This window comes from Mytilus galloprovincialis, chromosome 5, assembly GCF_965363235.1.
Source record: "Mytilus galloprovincialis chromosome 5, xbMytGall1.hap1.1, whole genome shotgun sequence".
Classification (NCBI taxonomy): domain Eukaryota; kingdom Metazoa; phylum Mollusca; class Bivalvia; order Mytilida; family Mytilidae; genus Mytilus; species Mytilus galloprovincialis.
Genome location: NC_134842.1, coordinates 51711179 through 51726786, shown reverse-complemented (window position 1 = coordinate 51726786; position 15608 = coordinate 51711179). Strand labels below are relative to the sequence as shown.

General features: G+C 32.3%; 1 protein-coding gene across 3 annotated transcripts; it reads right to left on the bottom strand.

Moving 5' to 3' along the window:
• Positions 1–8642: 8642 nt before the first annotated feature.
• LOC143076001 (zinc finger protein 862-like) lies at positions 8643–13697 on the bottom strand. Of its 3 annotated transcripts, XM_076251610.1 has the most exons (6): positions 12694–13697; positions 11927–12390; positions 11506–11630; positions 10530–10659; positions 10070–10331; positions 8643–9651 (listed from the first exon to the last, which is right to left on the bottom strand). In XM_076251610.1, the coding sequence occupies exons 4-6, from the start codon at positions 10550–10552 to the stop codon at positions 9220–9222; spliced, it is 717 nt and encodes a 238-aa protein (XP_076107725.1). In that variant the 5' UTR covers positions 10553–10659; positions 11506–11630; positions 11927–12390; positions 12694–13697; the 3' UTR covers positions 8643–9219. The 3 variants fall into 3 exon arrangements, with proteins under 3 accessions (XP_076107725.1, XP_076107724.1, XP_076107723.1); XM_076251609.1 differs by lacking the exons at positions 8643–9651; positions 10070–10331 and having other exon boundaries at positions 10561–10659; XM_076251608.1 differs by lacking the exons at positions 8643–9651; positions 10070–10331; positions 10530–10659 and adding an exon at positions 10913–11254.
• Positions 13698–15608: the final 1911 nt, after the last annotated feature.

Here is a 15608-nt window from a genome sequence, read left to right as displayed (position 1 = left end):
CCACATTGCAGGCGGTTATTGGTTCTGCAGTGTCAAACCAAATACTTTTAAATGTGTTTGCTGCTTCGTCACTAAGTTAGCAGAATTAATGAGTTATAATAAACGAGGTGTTCAGGTAAGGTGACATGTCTTCCTCATGTTCCTGCAGGAAGTTTCCTGATGAACAAGGACACAAAATTACATGAATCAAGCATTCAGTATCTACATGTTTAATTGACAGATGTGTGTCTTATTTCAATGTTGTTTTATATTTAAATTCAATTGATGAATTCCAATATTTTAATAGGTATCTTTTTCACAAACATAACTATTGATTTCAGGATAGCCTGGCTTTTGAACAAACATTTATTCAGTTGCTCCGTCTAAGCTCCCAATAAAGTTCATCAGCATCTGCATGAATCTTCTATACTCCAATTGCCAATTATTAGGGGTTCTTATCTTGATTTAACAAATCTGCTGGTTCTGCAACTACGCCAGCTTTTCTGTTTTCTCTCAACTCAACCATAGCCTTTAAATGCAATTCTTCTTGGGTCTTGAACCCGTTATTCCTTTTGTCTATCTAGTTGTTTTTTTTATCTTGGTCTAGCCCCAGACTGCGGTAGTATTCCTGTTCATGCTTGTCCAATAATGTCCTTTTTTTCAGAGCTAGATTATATCTGTACTGTTATCAGTTGCACATTTAAAAGCTCCATTGAACTACACAATTAATAAATAAATATCAATTTAAATGACTCCACGTCAACAATAATTATAATATGCCTAGCCTTTCAACACACAAAAATGGCATGTGCGCTCGACTTCAAACTTTATTTACGAAGAGTATCGTCTGGTCCTCTGCTTTCTTCACCAAAATAAACTGACCTAAAGTAAAATAATGAGCGTCTGTACATTGTTTTACACCATAATATTGTCCTCTCTTCACATCCGAGACCTTTGGCAGCCTGTTTTATTTAAACTAACAAAGCTAAAATAACCTAATGTAAAATCACGTGTGTATGTACTAAGTTTGACACTTTAAAAATGGCGTACTCTCTTGGTGTTGGCATTACGCAGTATGGTCAAATTGTTGCTGTTTGATGAAGTTTCTTTCAAATGTAGCTCGGAAAGAATACATGCAACTCATGCCATAGTAGAAATTGATGATGGATCTGGTAGAGTACGAATGTCTTGTCTAGTAAAAGTTCTCTCAATTTCTTTTAACAGTGGTGATATATGTTTTCTCTTGAAACATTGTACAACAGGCAGCTGTAAACAGCTTCTCTTACTTTGCACTAGTCGGGGCGTCCTCTTCCCTCAATTTAAATTTGAATGTTTCATGTGTGCCCCAAAATAAAATTCCTTTCCTGAACTTAGCACTGCATCTTATAAGTTGCATCAGTATTCTTTTCCAACACCATTTATTTTTAGGTTGACTCTTGGTTTGACAGCTTTGAATTTTCTGTTTGATTATTGGAGCTGCAGAATGATGTAGTCCATAGCTTTTTACTTTAACTTTTTGTTCGTCTTTTTTTCTATTTGTTAGCGCCTGTTATACTTTCAAAAGGTTTGAAGATGCTATACAGACTTTTTTCTTTACAGTTGTCAGCTAATAAGTTAAATCTTTAGCCTTGTTTACTTGCACTGAAAGTGCAGTTAGGGTTGACCTGTTGTGAAAGGGAAAAGTGCCTGCTTGAAAATTCGAAATTCTTTAAATATTTTTGCTAGATTTAATTCTGTTTAAATCTTCACGTAATGACTTCATCCTGCATATAAAGCTGGTTAAGTTTGTATGGTTGGTTGGTATAGTATTTTGATATTAAGTTATGACAAATTTCTCTGACATCCAAATTTATAATAAAGTCTACTGTAGCTATAGAGATCAAAAGATAGTTGATTTGTATTAAAGTATTTCAACCCTGCATGGGGGAGTGGTGGAAATTGTGCCATGTCAATTAATATTACATAACATTAAGCTGTAGCTGCAAGATTTGCACATACAGCAAATTTAAAAATGTATATCACATGAACAAAAACATAAACACAGAAGATGTAGTGGTTAGTGCATCGAAGGTTCCTGGTTCGATTCCAGTTCGGGATGAAAATTTCAGGAACTCAATTTTCGGCTCTCCCTTGACACCATTTGCGAGTATGGTCTTGAGGAAACTAGGATAGTCCGTCGGAAGGGGACGATAAATGGCTGATCCGTGTTAAGAGAGAGCCATATCTTTTGCACGTTGAAGACTCCCTTATAGATTTCGAAAAAGAGTAGGCTAATGCCGCTACAAGGCAGCATTCGCACCCGCAAAGTGGAAAGGGATTAATATAAGTTGCAAAACTTGTTTCTCAATCCACTATGAATAAATATGTTTAAACTAAACGCAGAACATGTATAAATGAAAGGTATAAAATACATGGACAAACTGAACCAAATTCAGTTTATTTAAACCTGTAAATGACAATAAATTTGACAAATACCTACATGTAAATACTATTGAAAAACGATTCATCAACATTTTTCTTACATATTTTGTTCTCATAATTAATTGGTTATTTACCAATTAGGGAGCAATTCAAACAGGACAAACTTTCCACAGAAGAACATGACAAAGTAATCTATACAATGATGAAGATACCAATTATCACTTTTCTCCGTCCTTATAGAAGGAAGCATCTCTTGCGTACATAATGAAGGTGCCACTATAACATATTTGTTATATAAAAACAAGCGAAGCATAGTCTCGTGTGCTAAAAAAAATAAGTCGAAGTTGTTTTAATTTAATAATACAGAGGAAGGCAAACTTTCTGTACCTATCCAATATACCCGCCCCAAACGGTGACTGGGGTAACGAAATATGGTAACTTGGTCTTCACCCGACCGGCAGTAAAACGCTAGACGAATGGGGCGCCCGTTTGGCTGTGCAGGATGTATCAATTTTTCAGTCACGTCCGGTCAGAATGGGGACGTTAAATCCGATGCATCGTTTGAAGACAGTGCCACGCTCTTTGCACATTAAGAACACTTGCAACAACTTTTTAAGGGGCCTGTTGCTAGGCAAAATTTCTGTCCCTATCCAATATTTCCTCATTTTCCACGACCATCATCCTGGATGACCTCTTTTATGACAAGACTTACCTATTGTATCTATTGTAAACTTGTTCATGTACTGAATATGCATATTATATTTGCCACTGGACGTTAAGAAACCAAAAATCAATCACTTCTGTCATTACATTCCCTGTCTCTTATTGAATTTTGTTCAATGAAAAATGTCCACATTCACAGTTTTTCACTATTTCATTCTCATATAAACTTCTCATATAAAGTGTAGTTTTTCAATTGTACTGCAAAAGAGGGACGAAAGATACCAGAGGGACAGTCAAACTCATAAATCGAAAATAAACTGACAACGCCATGGCTAAAAATGAAAAGACAAACAATAGTACACATGCCACAGCATAGAAAACTAAAGAATAAGCAACACGAACCCAAACAAAGTTTTGGGGTGATCTCAGGTGCTCCGGAAGGGTAAGCAGATCCTGCTCCACATGTGACACTCGTCATGTTGCTTATGTGATAACTAATCCGCTAAAAAGCAAATCGGTAGCTTATAACTTTTTCAACTATCAAATATTCTTGAAGAGCAGCTGTTTTGATGAAATTTTATTTCATTATAGAAATTTTTGGGTACAGATGGTCTTCGTAGTCCATAATGTCAAAAAAGGCCAGACATCAAGCTCAAATATTTTCTATTACCAGAACAGCACATTCATGGTGTCACTAAATATAAAACAAGTAGTGTTCATACTATCATTATTTTATATAAGCTGGGTGGGATTTTTCCAAATATTGAGTAACTATACCAACAACGTTTACCCTATACATGCTATAGCAACAGCTAAAAAACAAATTGTTTATACAAATTTACACAATACTCTAGTCTTAATGTATATACATGCACTAAATTAGATGTATTCAAGCTAGTCAAATTTAAGTTGTGTCAATTATAACATTTCTTTGCCAGGAAAGTATTGCATGTCAACCAAATGTGCTTAACCAAAATGAACAAACGAATTTGTTTTCATTTTTTGGTATAAAAGAATATTCTCTAGTGCAAAAAGTGACAATTAATTGGTCAGATATCAATCATTTCTATATAAAATTTAAATAAAACATATATTTTATTCGCAACATCAACTAGAGGCTCTAAAGAGCCTGCGTCGCCCACCTGTATTTACTGATGCTTTGGAAATAATGTAAAATAAGGTTAAAATAATGATTTATACTATAATAATATCTAAGATAATAGCAAAAAACTGCAAAATTTCCATAAAATTACTAACTCGGGCAGCAACTTAACTGGTTGTCGGATTTGTCTGAAATTTGCATGGCAGAGGTGGACATGTTTGCCATCAGTCAGATTTTCTTTAAATGCTTCAGTTTCAGAGATATTAACCAAAAACTGCATTTTAACCTATGTACTATTTTTAGCCATATCTCCCATCTTGGTTCGTGGGCAGGGTCATCCAACACATTTTATATACTAGATACTCTTATGATGATTGTGGACAAGTTTGGTTACATATTGTATAAGTAGTTTTAGAGAAGATTTTTGTAAAAAAAGATTACAAAAATTTACGAAAACTTGACTATAAAGGGTAATAACTCCTGAAGGAGTCAACTGACCATTTTGGTCATTTGACTTATTTATAAATCATACTTTGCTGAACATTATTGCTGTTCACAGTTTACATATATCTATAATAATATTCAAGATAATAACCAAAAACGGCAAAATTTCCTTAAAATCACCAATTTAGGGGCAGCAACCCAACAACGGGTTTTCCGATTTAGCTGGAAATTTCAGGGCAAATAGATCTTGACCTGATAATCATTTTTTTCCCATTTGTCAGATTTGCTCTAAATGCTTTGGATTCAGAGATATAAGCCGAAATCTATTTTTAACCCTATATTCTATTTTTAGCCAAGTCGGCCATCTTGGTTGATACTAGGTACTTAAACTAGATACCCAAATAAAGACTGGTCAAGTTTGGTTTAGTTTTAGAGAAGATTTTTGTAAAAGTTAACGACAACGACGGACGCAAAGTGATGAGAAAAGCTTACTTGGCCCTTCGGGCCAGGTGAGCTAAAAGTGTTAACCTAGTAATTTTTTTAAATCAATCGGGTCCAGGACCAATCCTGTATATCTTATCAAAATCCTTCGTTTTTAATTCAATTTTCTATGTGCATACATTTAGAATAATTAAGAGCTGATAAACTCAGTGTATGATAAATATATATTTCCGGTTATGGAATATATTCTTCAGCATTTATTTCCGTATTTTTCTAGAAATTCACAATTGTATGTTTGTAGTATAATAATTTCTGTGTCTGTATTAAAAAAAAGGTGTTTCGGTTATGGTCATGTTGACCTAGGCTTATCCTCATCAGGTATCCCTAGCCTATTTGTTTCCTCCTTTGTAATATGTAGAATAGTTCAAATTTGATTTCTCTTATGGGGATACGACACCTGTTCATACGTTTTAGTTCGTTTCTTTCCTTTTTGTATCATTTGTTTTTTGTTATTTACTTCTCTCTTATTTTAGCAGTTTTGTAATTTTATTGTGTGTGATATTTTTATCTTTTATTTGATTTTAAATTATCACACTATTTTCCATTTTAGAATTCGTTAAATATTCTTTTAGATTTCTATGTCTTTTGTACGCAATAATCGGTGGTTTTGGAAACACCGTTTTAGTATTTCTGTTTTGTTCGATTAGGTGCCAATGTTTCCTTAAAGCTCTTCCGATTCCTTTAAATGCTGGGTTAAATCTAGTTGCAAAAACGAGTGGTGGAGCCGCTTTTTTATTTTTATAATTGTATTTCAAAGTTTGTTTCCTTTCTCGTTTTGTTGTATTAGTTATAATGTTGTCAATCTCATTTTCGTAATGTCCTCTTTTAAGAAGTTTAGATTTAAAAAGTTGGACTTCTCTATTGAAGTCTTTTAGGTTATTGCAAGATCTTCTAAAACGAATAATTTCAGCAGTAATGAATCCTTTAAATACGGATGTAGGGTGGGTTGATGTTCGTTCCAGGTATTGGAAATTATCAGTGGGTTTCCGATATAGTTTGACGTCTAAAATTTGCATTTCTTCCCATCGTTCACCTTTGAAGACAGTTATGTCTAGAAATTGTATACTTTCTGATGATATTTCATGTGTAAATTTAATTAATGGGTGTATAGTATTAGCGATGTCGAAGAAAGTCATAAGATTATCTTCACTGGAATCAAATAGGACAAAGCCATCGTCCCGATAAATTGATAAATGCGTGATATTGTTTTTAAATTGGAATAGATCAAGTATTTTGAAATTATTTCAAACATTCTGATATCAGCTAAACTAGGACTCATTGGGTTTCCCATAGGAATCCCACATCTCTGTTTGAATATTTTGTTATTAAATTCAAATTCATTATTTGTTAGTACGTAATTCAATAGCTCGAGTATTTCATTCTTGGGTGGAAGAGGTATATCATATTTAATTCGGAGTACTTTTGGCCATGCTCTATCGACCGCTTCAATTATTTCTTTGTGTGTGAGTGAGTTGTACATACTCGAAATATCAAAACTGCATAATAGGATATTTTTAGGTGCTTTTACACTTTCAATTTTGTTGATGAATGCGGTCGTGTCTTTTGTACATGTCCAAAGTGTGCTTACAACTGGATTGAGAAAATAGTCTATAAATTGACCAATTTTTTCAACCGGACTATTGCATAATGAAACAATTGGTCTGCCAGGGCGTTGAACTTCATTCAAGTATTCACTGTTTGCTTTTATTTTGTCTCGATCAATTTGATTTAATTTGTGTATCTTTGGTAGTATATATAATCTTCCTAGCCTTTTATTTTCGTATCTTGTTAAATACTCATATGTAGTGTTATCAAGGTAATTATTATCATGTAATTTTTTCAGCATTTATAGTTTCTGAAATAATTTCTGTATGACACTCCTGGATTTGTTCATAATGTATGTTGTTATTTAGTATAACCATTGCTTGTTTAATGTATAATTTCTTATCAAGAACGACTGTGGATGAGTTCTTATCAGCTTTTTTAATTATAATATTTTTATTCGCTCGTAAATTGTTTAAAGCTATTCTTTCCTTTTTACTTAGATTGTCTCTAATTATGTTCATTTTCAATTTGCTGAGTTCCAGTTTCGTCGCAAATAGATAATTTTTAATTGTATTATTTGCATGTTTCGGTTTATATCCTGATTTTCTCCTGAATGGGTGGTATGTATATGTATTGGAAATATCTTGATCAAATTGAAATTTACATCTCATTTTCCTCGACATTTCATCGAAATCTTGTAATAGTTTTTGTTTCGCATTTTTATTTCCGGGTTTAGGAATAAATTTTAAACCTTTTGCTAAAACAAGTATTTCATCATTGGTTAGGTTTTCTTGAGTAAATATATCTATGTAATTTAACGCTTTCTCAATTTTTGCATTGTGTTGATTGTTCTTTATAAACTGTTTTCTCCTTCTATTATGAGTATTCAATTTACTCAAATATTTTTTTGTTTTGTTTTCCTTTTTAAATCTTCTTTTTTGTTTCTTCATTGCTTATGACTTTTGTATTTTATTTGAGAAATAAAGTATTTTAATTTGTTATTCTATTTGAGAACAACTGAACTAAGCAGTCTCTATTTGAGAGATTACTTTATATTTGTTATTCTTCTTGAGTATAATATATTTTAGTAGTCTCTATTTGAGAGAGTACTATATGGTGATATTCTATTTGAGAATATTTTGTGCTATCAGTCTCTGTTTGAGAGATGATTGTTATTCCAATAATATATAAAACAGTTTCTTTCCCTTTCTATGTTTTAGCGTTAAGATAGATCCTGCAAAGTGTAATAGATAAGTGTGTGTATTTTATAAGTGAAATAGTTCTACCTAATTATCTCCACGTGATTACAAGATCTCCTATGCCGATTGGTTAATTCTATATGACAGGTTTGTATTGCATATATATACGTCATAGATACATGCACGTGTATGTTTGACCTCGCCTAATCTAAATCAATCATGAGTTGTTTACAATGTCTAAAATTAAATCAGGAGTGTCTGCCGTAATAGATACACAAAATAGAGTATTATTTTCTTCTTCTGGATCGATATTATCAATTATAAATATATGATAATTATAATGATAATAATAATAATTAAACAATTGTTTGTATGAACAAATTCTTTTTCCGTATAATAATAATAATAATTAAATAATTATTTGTATGAACAAATTCTTTTTTCCGTATGAGTTCGAATTCATGTCCTTGTTATTTGTTATTTAGTTGGTTATTTGAGATAGATAAACCAATAAGAAAATTAATTCTTTTCTTGCAAATTGAGATTTTTGTTTCTTTTATAATTGAAATGCATTAATGTCCTGTTATATCTTCCGCTGGACCAATTGTGTAATTTTAACATTATTATGAATGAAAAAGAACAAAGATAGACAGACCTGTATGTGATTTTATATAATCTAAATATGTATACTAAAAATAATCCAATCACTACAGTAAGGTGTTCTTGTCCTGCTTCAAAATACTTTTTTCCGTTAATATCTGGATGAATAATAACCACCTCTATCAGACTACGCGAATGAATTTTATTTTTACAGGACATTCGGTCTGGTAAGCATCCTAGCTTTACCAGACCGAATGAAATTTTACCAGACCAATTTTTTTTACATCTCATTGTATATTATCCGACAAAATATGCCTTACTCATCTCCAACACGACAGGTGCCACATCATCGTGATATGTGGAACAGGATCTACTTACCTTTCTGGAGCACCTGAGATCACCCTCAGTTTTTGGTGGGGTTCGTGTTGCTTAGTCTTTAGTTTTCTATGTTGTGTCATCTATACTATTATTTGTCTGTTTGTCCTTTTATTTTTGGCCATGGCGTTGTCAGTTTGTTTTCGATCTATGAGTTTGACTGTCCCTCTGGTATCTTTCATCCCTTTTCAAAATGCACAAAATAAAATCATGTGACAAGAGTGTATTTTTTTATGAAAGTTGTGCACAATTGCTTGAATGCATTTTAGTGATATTACCATCATAATAATTCCAATTATTTAACAAATGATTCTAACTTGGGACAAGGCACATCATAGAAAAAATGATGATTTACATAAGTTTATTGAAATATAATATATTGTTACAGAGTCAGTCTCTTGCGAAAGAAAAAAGGGACATCCAGTTTTCAGCTTCATCACAAAACCCAACACAATAATCATCAACATCATCATCCTCTTTAGAGTAAATATGGTTTAACTGGTCAATATCTAATTGCTCAATGTCAGGGTTATCATCGGTCATAATATCATCCATCTGTGTCATGATGTCTCCATAATGATCAGCTGTTATGTCTCTCTCATCTACATCTACTGCCCCACCATCTGCTACTGCCACATCATCTACTACTGTCACATCATTTGTTACTGCATCATCATCGGAGTTTACTGCCACATCATCTACATCTACTGTCTCATTTAAATCTTGTTCCATGTTATCAATTAAAATAACCTTGTTGCAGGGTTGTTCAATCTGCTTTTGTTTACGTTTATAGGTTACTCGTCTAGGTTTTAAAGATGAAGCCTGAAAAAAGATCAACACATACCAAAAATTATTGATTTATATGAATATAATAAATTGACTGGACTTTATTTTTTTCAAGCTAAGCCTAACTACACTGTTATATTAACAGAAAAACAGTGTATAGAAAGAATATGGTGGACATCATTTGACACAAAATCAAAAACAGGCAATGTACATTCGCCACAAGACAAGGTTTTAAGCAAAGGAACTATGCTTTATTGCTGTTCTTCAATTCTAAAGCTGCAGTTAGATCTTTGACACAGAAAAATTCCAACTCAATGCAGGCAAAATGACCCCTAGCACCTGTCAAGCATGAAAATCAACAGTTAACTGTTACATGCAGTATAAAATACATTAGTTTATTTATAATAAATGAAAGTTATTATAAAAATCAGCACAGATTATTAATAATCATTACCATCCACTTGTCAATAGAGGAATCAGGATTAAACCCTCCAATTTCAGGACTTTGTAGTTTGACAAGCAATAAGTTGTTCAATGTTGAGGGTTGCAGCCTGGTACGCCTACTTGTCTTTATTAATTTCATTTGTGAAAATGTGGTCTCACATGTCACACTTGTTGGAGGAATGCAATTCAACACATCAATTACAAGCATCATCATTGGAAAATCTTTGTCATACACATCAGACCATGATAAAGTGTGAAGTCTCTCCTTATACCTGTAAAGTTTAAATAATCATTTTACAATTGTTTTTACTTTTTAACTAAACATTTGAATAATCAAAAATGTTATGTAAAACTAGATGATATCTTATAAGTTATAATTACTTTTTAATTTGAATAAATAAAATATTTTTTCCAGATTGTATTCCTTCTTTTTGTATACAAATTACAATATGAATATTTTTAAGAATTACCTTTTGTATAAAACCTTTTTCATCAGTTTTAACTCATCCAATGCTTCCTCTGTGGTAAAGGTTGGATTAACATTCTTCAGGGTTTTACTAAAGTGGTTAGCAACTACTGTGACTTCATCAACAGCATAACCTATAAGATAATCACAAATTTAATTATCAAATGTTTTATAACACTTTGGAGAGACTAAACATGAATATGTCAAAACAATGACATTCAGTGTAGGAGAGATAGCAAATTTAAACAATAAAAAGAAATATTATATTTATATTGTATACTGTTTCAAATACTAACAATTAAGTCATTTATTTGATTTTTGGTGTTATTTCAACAGGAATACAAGAGAGAAACAAAGAACCAATAAATATTCAAAATAATTGTCACCAATGAACAGGATGAACAGTCAAGCAAAAACAAACAGAGAAAAGCAAGCCTGCATAAACATGATAAAATAACAAATAAAAACTCCAACAGAATATGAAAATGTCAACATTTTTAACCTTTCAAATCAGACTCAGATTCAATTTTAGGCCAATTTTTCAGATGGAGAATCTTTGTAGCATTCATTACAGTAGCTTCTGATTCATTCAGTTCAAACCGGGTTTTCATGGCTTCAATAAATCCATCAATTAATGGGTTAACATAGGACATAGTAGGAGTATTTCCTCTCAATTTTATACTCTTGTAGGTACCAGAATCAAGAACAGCTTTTACTTCATCAGAATCCCTAAAATTTTCATAAGATAGGTTTAAGCGATTGCATAACTGCCAGTTTACAATTTAAAAAAAATAAAAAATAAATAACAAACGTCTTAGAATTAATTTTTTGGGCCAGAAATCATTATATTAAAAAACTAGGTTATAAATATCTACATGTATATTGTACACTAAAATTCATATGATTCTATAAAAAATGCATTTATTATCTGTTGTCAATTTGAAATATTTAAAATTTAGTTTAATTAAAAAAATAATTACCTCATGATCATCTTGCATTCATGAGTTAGTTCAATTGTTGCCTCCACCCAATGAATACTATCGGCTAAAGTTGATTCAGGTTTTTGTAGCTGTAGTGACAGTTTCTGAAGTGGTTTTAGTGCCTCCTGAAATAATTATGACATGTTTTATATAAGATATATTCATGATATTGAAGTTGATATGTACTGCAAGAAATTATTTCTTTTATTTTTTTTGGTCAGGAACATAGATAGTTGGTTTAAAGAAAAGGGTTTGGCTCGGTTTTAAACCATGACTCCTAAATAATATAATATAGTATGCTTTGTTTTTAATTAATGAATATTACCATGATATCTATAATATAAATAATTGTTTTTCACTTTGTCTTGCCCCTCTCTTATATATTATATTATAATAAAATGTAAATAAAACCATTTTTTACCTTTAGAAATAGAACAAAGCAAACAACATCTTTGGACAACATAATCTTTACAAGTCCTTCTGCTTTGGGGTTTGTATGACTTAGACTGCACAAGTGAGCTTCATATGCGGGGAAGTTTCTGATTAGGCAGATAATTGCTCTTGTAAGATGAGGCAACCAACGTGTCCCTGTTACCTTTGCCGGTAATATCCCATCAACATTTAGTGCTTTCATAGTATCAAGCAGACCTTTCTTACTTTTATAAGACTTCATATAGAAATAGTAAAGGCCTATTAACAGTGTCATAAGTTTATCATATTTCTTTTCTTTTTTCAACACATCCCTAAACGCCAACTCAAGGCGGTGGGCAAAACAGTGCACATTTATAATTTCATCATTTACTTCTTGTCGTAACAGAGTAACCAATCCCGAACGCCTCCCAACCATATTTGATGCACCATCTGAGCCCATTGCTACCAGTTTACCTTAAATCATAATAAAAAAAAATTATTATAATGAAAATGAAAGGATATGAGGTACATGTTCAATATAAAAAAGAAGATGTGTTATGATTGCCAATGAGACAACTCTTCATAAGAAATTAACAACTATAGGTCACCGTATGGCCTTCAACAATGAGCAAAGCCCAATGTATGCTTCAGTGAGACATCATCACAATATAATTTTATTTGAATGAATGTAGTGGTCAGGTTGAAGTAAATGCATCAGTTAAAGATATAAGCAATTCCTGTATTTTTCATGGTACAATTTTTTTCTTAATATCATACCTTTATCAAGTCCACAAGAATCAAACATATTGACTGCAAATTCTTTTAAATCCAGAGAACATGTACTCTTAGGGGAGCCAATACCTAAATATTGCTCGACAACCTTGCCATCAACTGAGGTCCTCACATACAAAACTTCTTGCTCGTCACCTGAAATGTCCGTGGATCCATCCATCATGAAAGCAAAAAAATTTGTACTGTTTATCAATTTAACAGTTTTATCACTTGAAGCCTGACCAATGGCTGTCATAAAGTCTAAAGCAGCCTTTTCATTTTGATACGTATCACCCAGGTCAAGGCCCTTCAAAATGTCCAGCTTACATAGCCAAGGAAAATCCCTGAGAGGTCTGTTATTCTTTATGATTGCATGCGTATTGACAAAAAGAATTCTAAGTTTTTCTCTTTCTGCATGTTTCAGGGATAGAAGTGCCTTTCCAGCATTTGAGGTAATCTTTTCTTCATTGGTTACTGTTTTTGAATGCATAGATAGGATGGCCTTTTCATGAGCATTACTGATCTCATGGTCCAGAACTGCACTGATCTTTCTGTTTGTACAGCCTGTTATAAATGTGTTTTGCCCCCGTACCCGTTGAAGGCCACTTGAACCCGGTTTATTTGTGTTGATATAATAATCTAGACAGACAGAGCAAGTCATTGTGTCATTTTCAAACTTCAGCCACGGCCGATTTTCTTGCCATTTTTTGTTCAATTTCCTTGCTGGTCTGTTTGTCTCATATAATTTACTTTTTTCTTTCTTTTCATCCTCCGTTTTTTTCTTTTTTGTAGCTTTACCAGGAATAGCTCCTTCCGTATATTTTAAAAATCCAAACATGTTATTAACATTTGAAATTAAAACGGAAGTAGTATTCTACCGGAAAAACGGTAATAAAAAAACAAAACCGTACGAACAACAACACCGGACAATCGGACCGGAATTAAACAAAATTTTACCAGACCGATCAATTATTCACCGGATTTGTCCGACGGTCCGACGTATTTCGCGTAGTCTGCTCTATTGTAACCTCTTCCTCATGACATATATCTATAATAATATTCAAGATAATAACCAAAAACGGCAAAATTTCCTTAAAATCACCAATTTAGGGGCAGTAACCCAACAACGGGTTTTCCGATTTAGCTGGAAATTTCAGGGCAAATAGATCTTGACCTGATATACATTTTTTTCCCATTTGTCAGATTTGCTCTAAATGCTTTGGTTTCAGAGATATAAGCCGAAATCTATTTTTAGCCAAGGCGGCCATCTTGGTTGATACTAGGTACTTAAACTAGATACCCAAATGAAGACTGGTCAAGTTTGGTTTAGTTTTAGAGAAGATTTTTGTAAAATTTCACGACAACGACGGACACAAAGTGATGAGAAAAGCTTACTTGGCCCTTCGGGCCAGGTGAGCTAAAAGTGTTAACATAGTATAGTTTAAGGATGTTCGCTCCTCGTGTTTTTGAAATATTGCCAGACAATCTGAATCCACCGTTTTACTGGTACTGATATTGTTTGTCATCTTAAAAACGTGTTTTATTGTTCTTTCATTTGTTTTTGGTCTTTATTAATATTACTTTTACTGTTGGATTGTGTTATGTGATATCAAATGAACGTGGCTCGGTACTTGAACATCCCGTCAATGTGTTTGTATTGTCCTTCCTGTTTTGCTGGTTGTGTTTGTATATGCTATACCGTTTGTATTTCTTTGGTTCATATAACGTGAGTCCGTACTTTTAAAGATCCCGTCAGTATGATATTGTTCTATTTTATGTCAATATTATATTGTTCTATTTTATGTCAATATTATATTGTTCTATTTTATGTCATTATGATATGTTTTTATTATGAATTACAAAATACGTTGAACCACAAACGTCGTAATTATTCAATCGCGTAGTGGAATGAAGTTTTTGTGGATTGTTATAAATTCTATATAACTGTTGACTATTTTAAATCTTGGGTCTATTTCTGAAATTAATTCTTACATACTTTTGATTATTTTACCCTGTATGCTAACATTGCCCATGTGAAATTTTATAATTGTTTGTATATACATTGAACGACAAATATATGTGACGTATAAAATTTTCTGATGTCAGACACGCGAATCCTTTTAAAATTGTTTAATACACGATGATGACTGCTGTACCCATATTTTGACTTTTGTTTATTATGTCTGTTTAGATCACGCATCATTGTAAATATAACGGAATTTCATGAGAGTTATTAAAGTGAGAGGTTAGCGCTTTAAAACCAGGTTTAATCCACCATTTTCTACATTTGAAAATGCCGGTTCCAAGTCAGGAATATGACAGTTCTCTTTTTTGGTGTGTTTTGTTATTTGATTTTGCCATGTGATTATATGGACTTTCCGATTAGATTTTCCTCTAAGTTCAGTATTTTTGTGATTTTACTTTTTATCCGTATAGTGCCATTAGGAAAAAAACGCCGCTAAACCCTACTTTTCATTTATTAAGTTTTATAACATATAGTTTAATAATCTATATTTGAAAATCCTATAAAAATCTTGTTTTTTTTTTCATAATATCTAAAAGTAAAAGGTGCCAATAGTTGGGAGGTTTAGTAACGGAATTTGACAAAATCATGCCAACATCTAGCTACCTGAGCAAATATGGAATGAAAGGAAAAGACAAATATTAATTCATACTACTAAACATCTAATAATATTTTTTTAAATAAAGTATTCAAAAATGTCGTTAGCTCGAAATAACATCAAACCATTGCTGTTAAATTTCACTATTCAAAGTTTAAAAGTTTGCAAGAACATTGCACTGGATTCCTAATGTAAGTATGAACATATTATGTAGAAATGACAACCCTTTTAATACAACAAAAGATAAACAATTTCTCTAATATATACATCTACACACGCTTAAAAAAACACGCGTCTCAT

Bases quoted from the DNA above. Each gene is read 5' to 3' on its own strand.
- LOC143076001 (XM_076251608.1), bottom strand. From the start codon at position 13,525: ATGTTTGGATTTTTAAAATATACGGAAGGAGCTATTCCTGGTAAAGCT. The intron at 11,631-11,926 runs GTAAAAAATGGT...TAATTATTTCAG, and splicing joins GCTTTGTTCTATTTCTAAAG to GAGGCACTAAAACCACTTCA. The intron at 11,255-11,505 runs GTAATTATTTTT...TGAAAATTTTAG, and splicing joins GAATGCAAGATGATCATGAG to GGATTCTGATGAAGTAAAAG.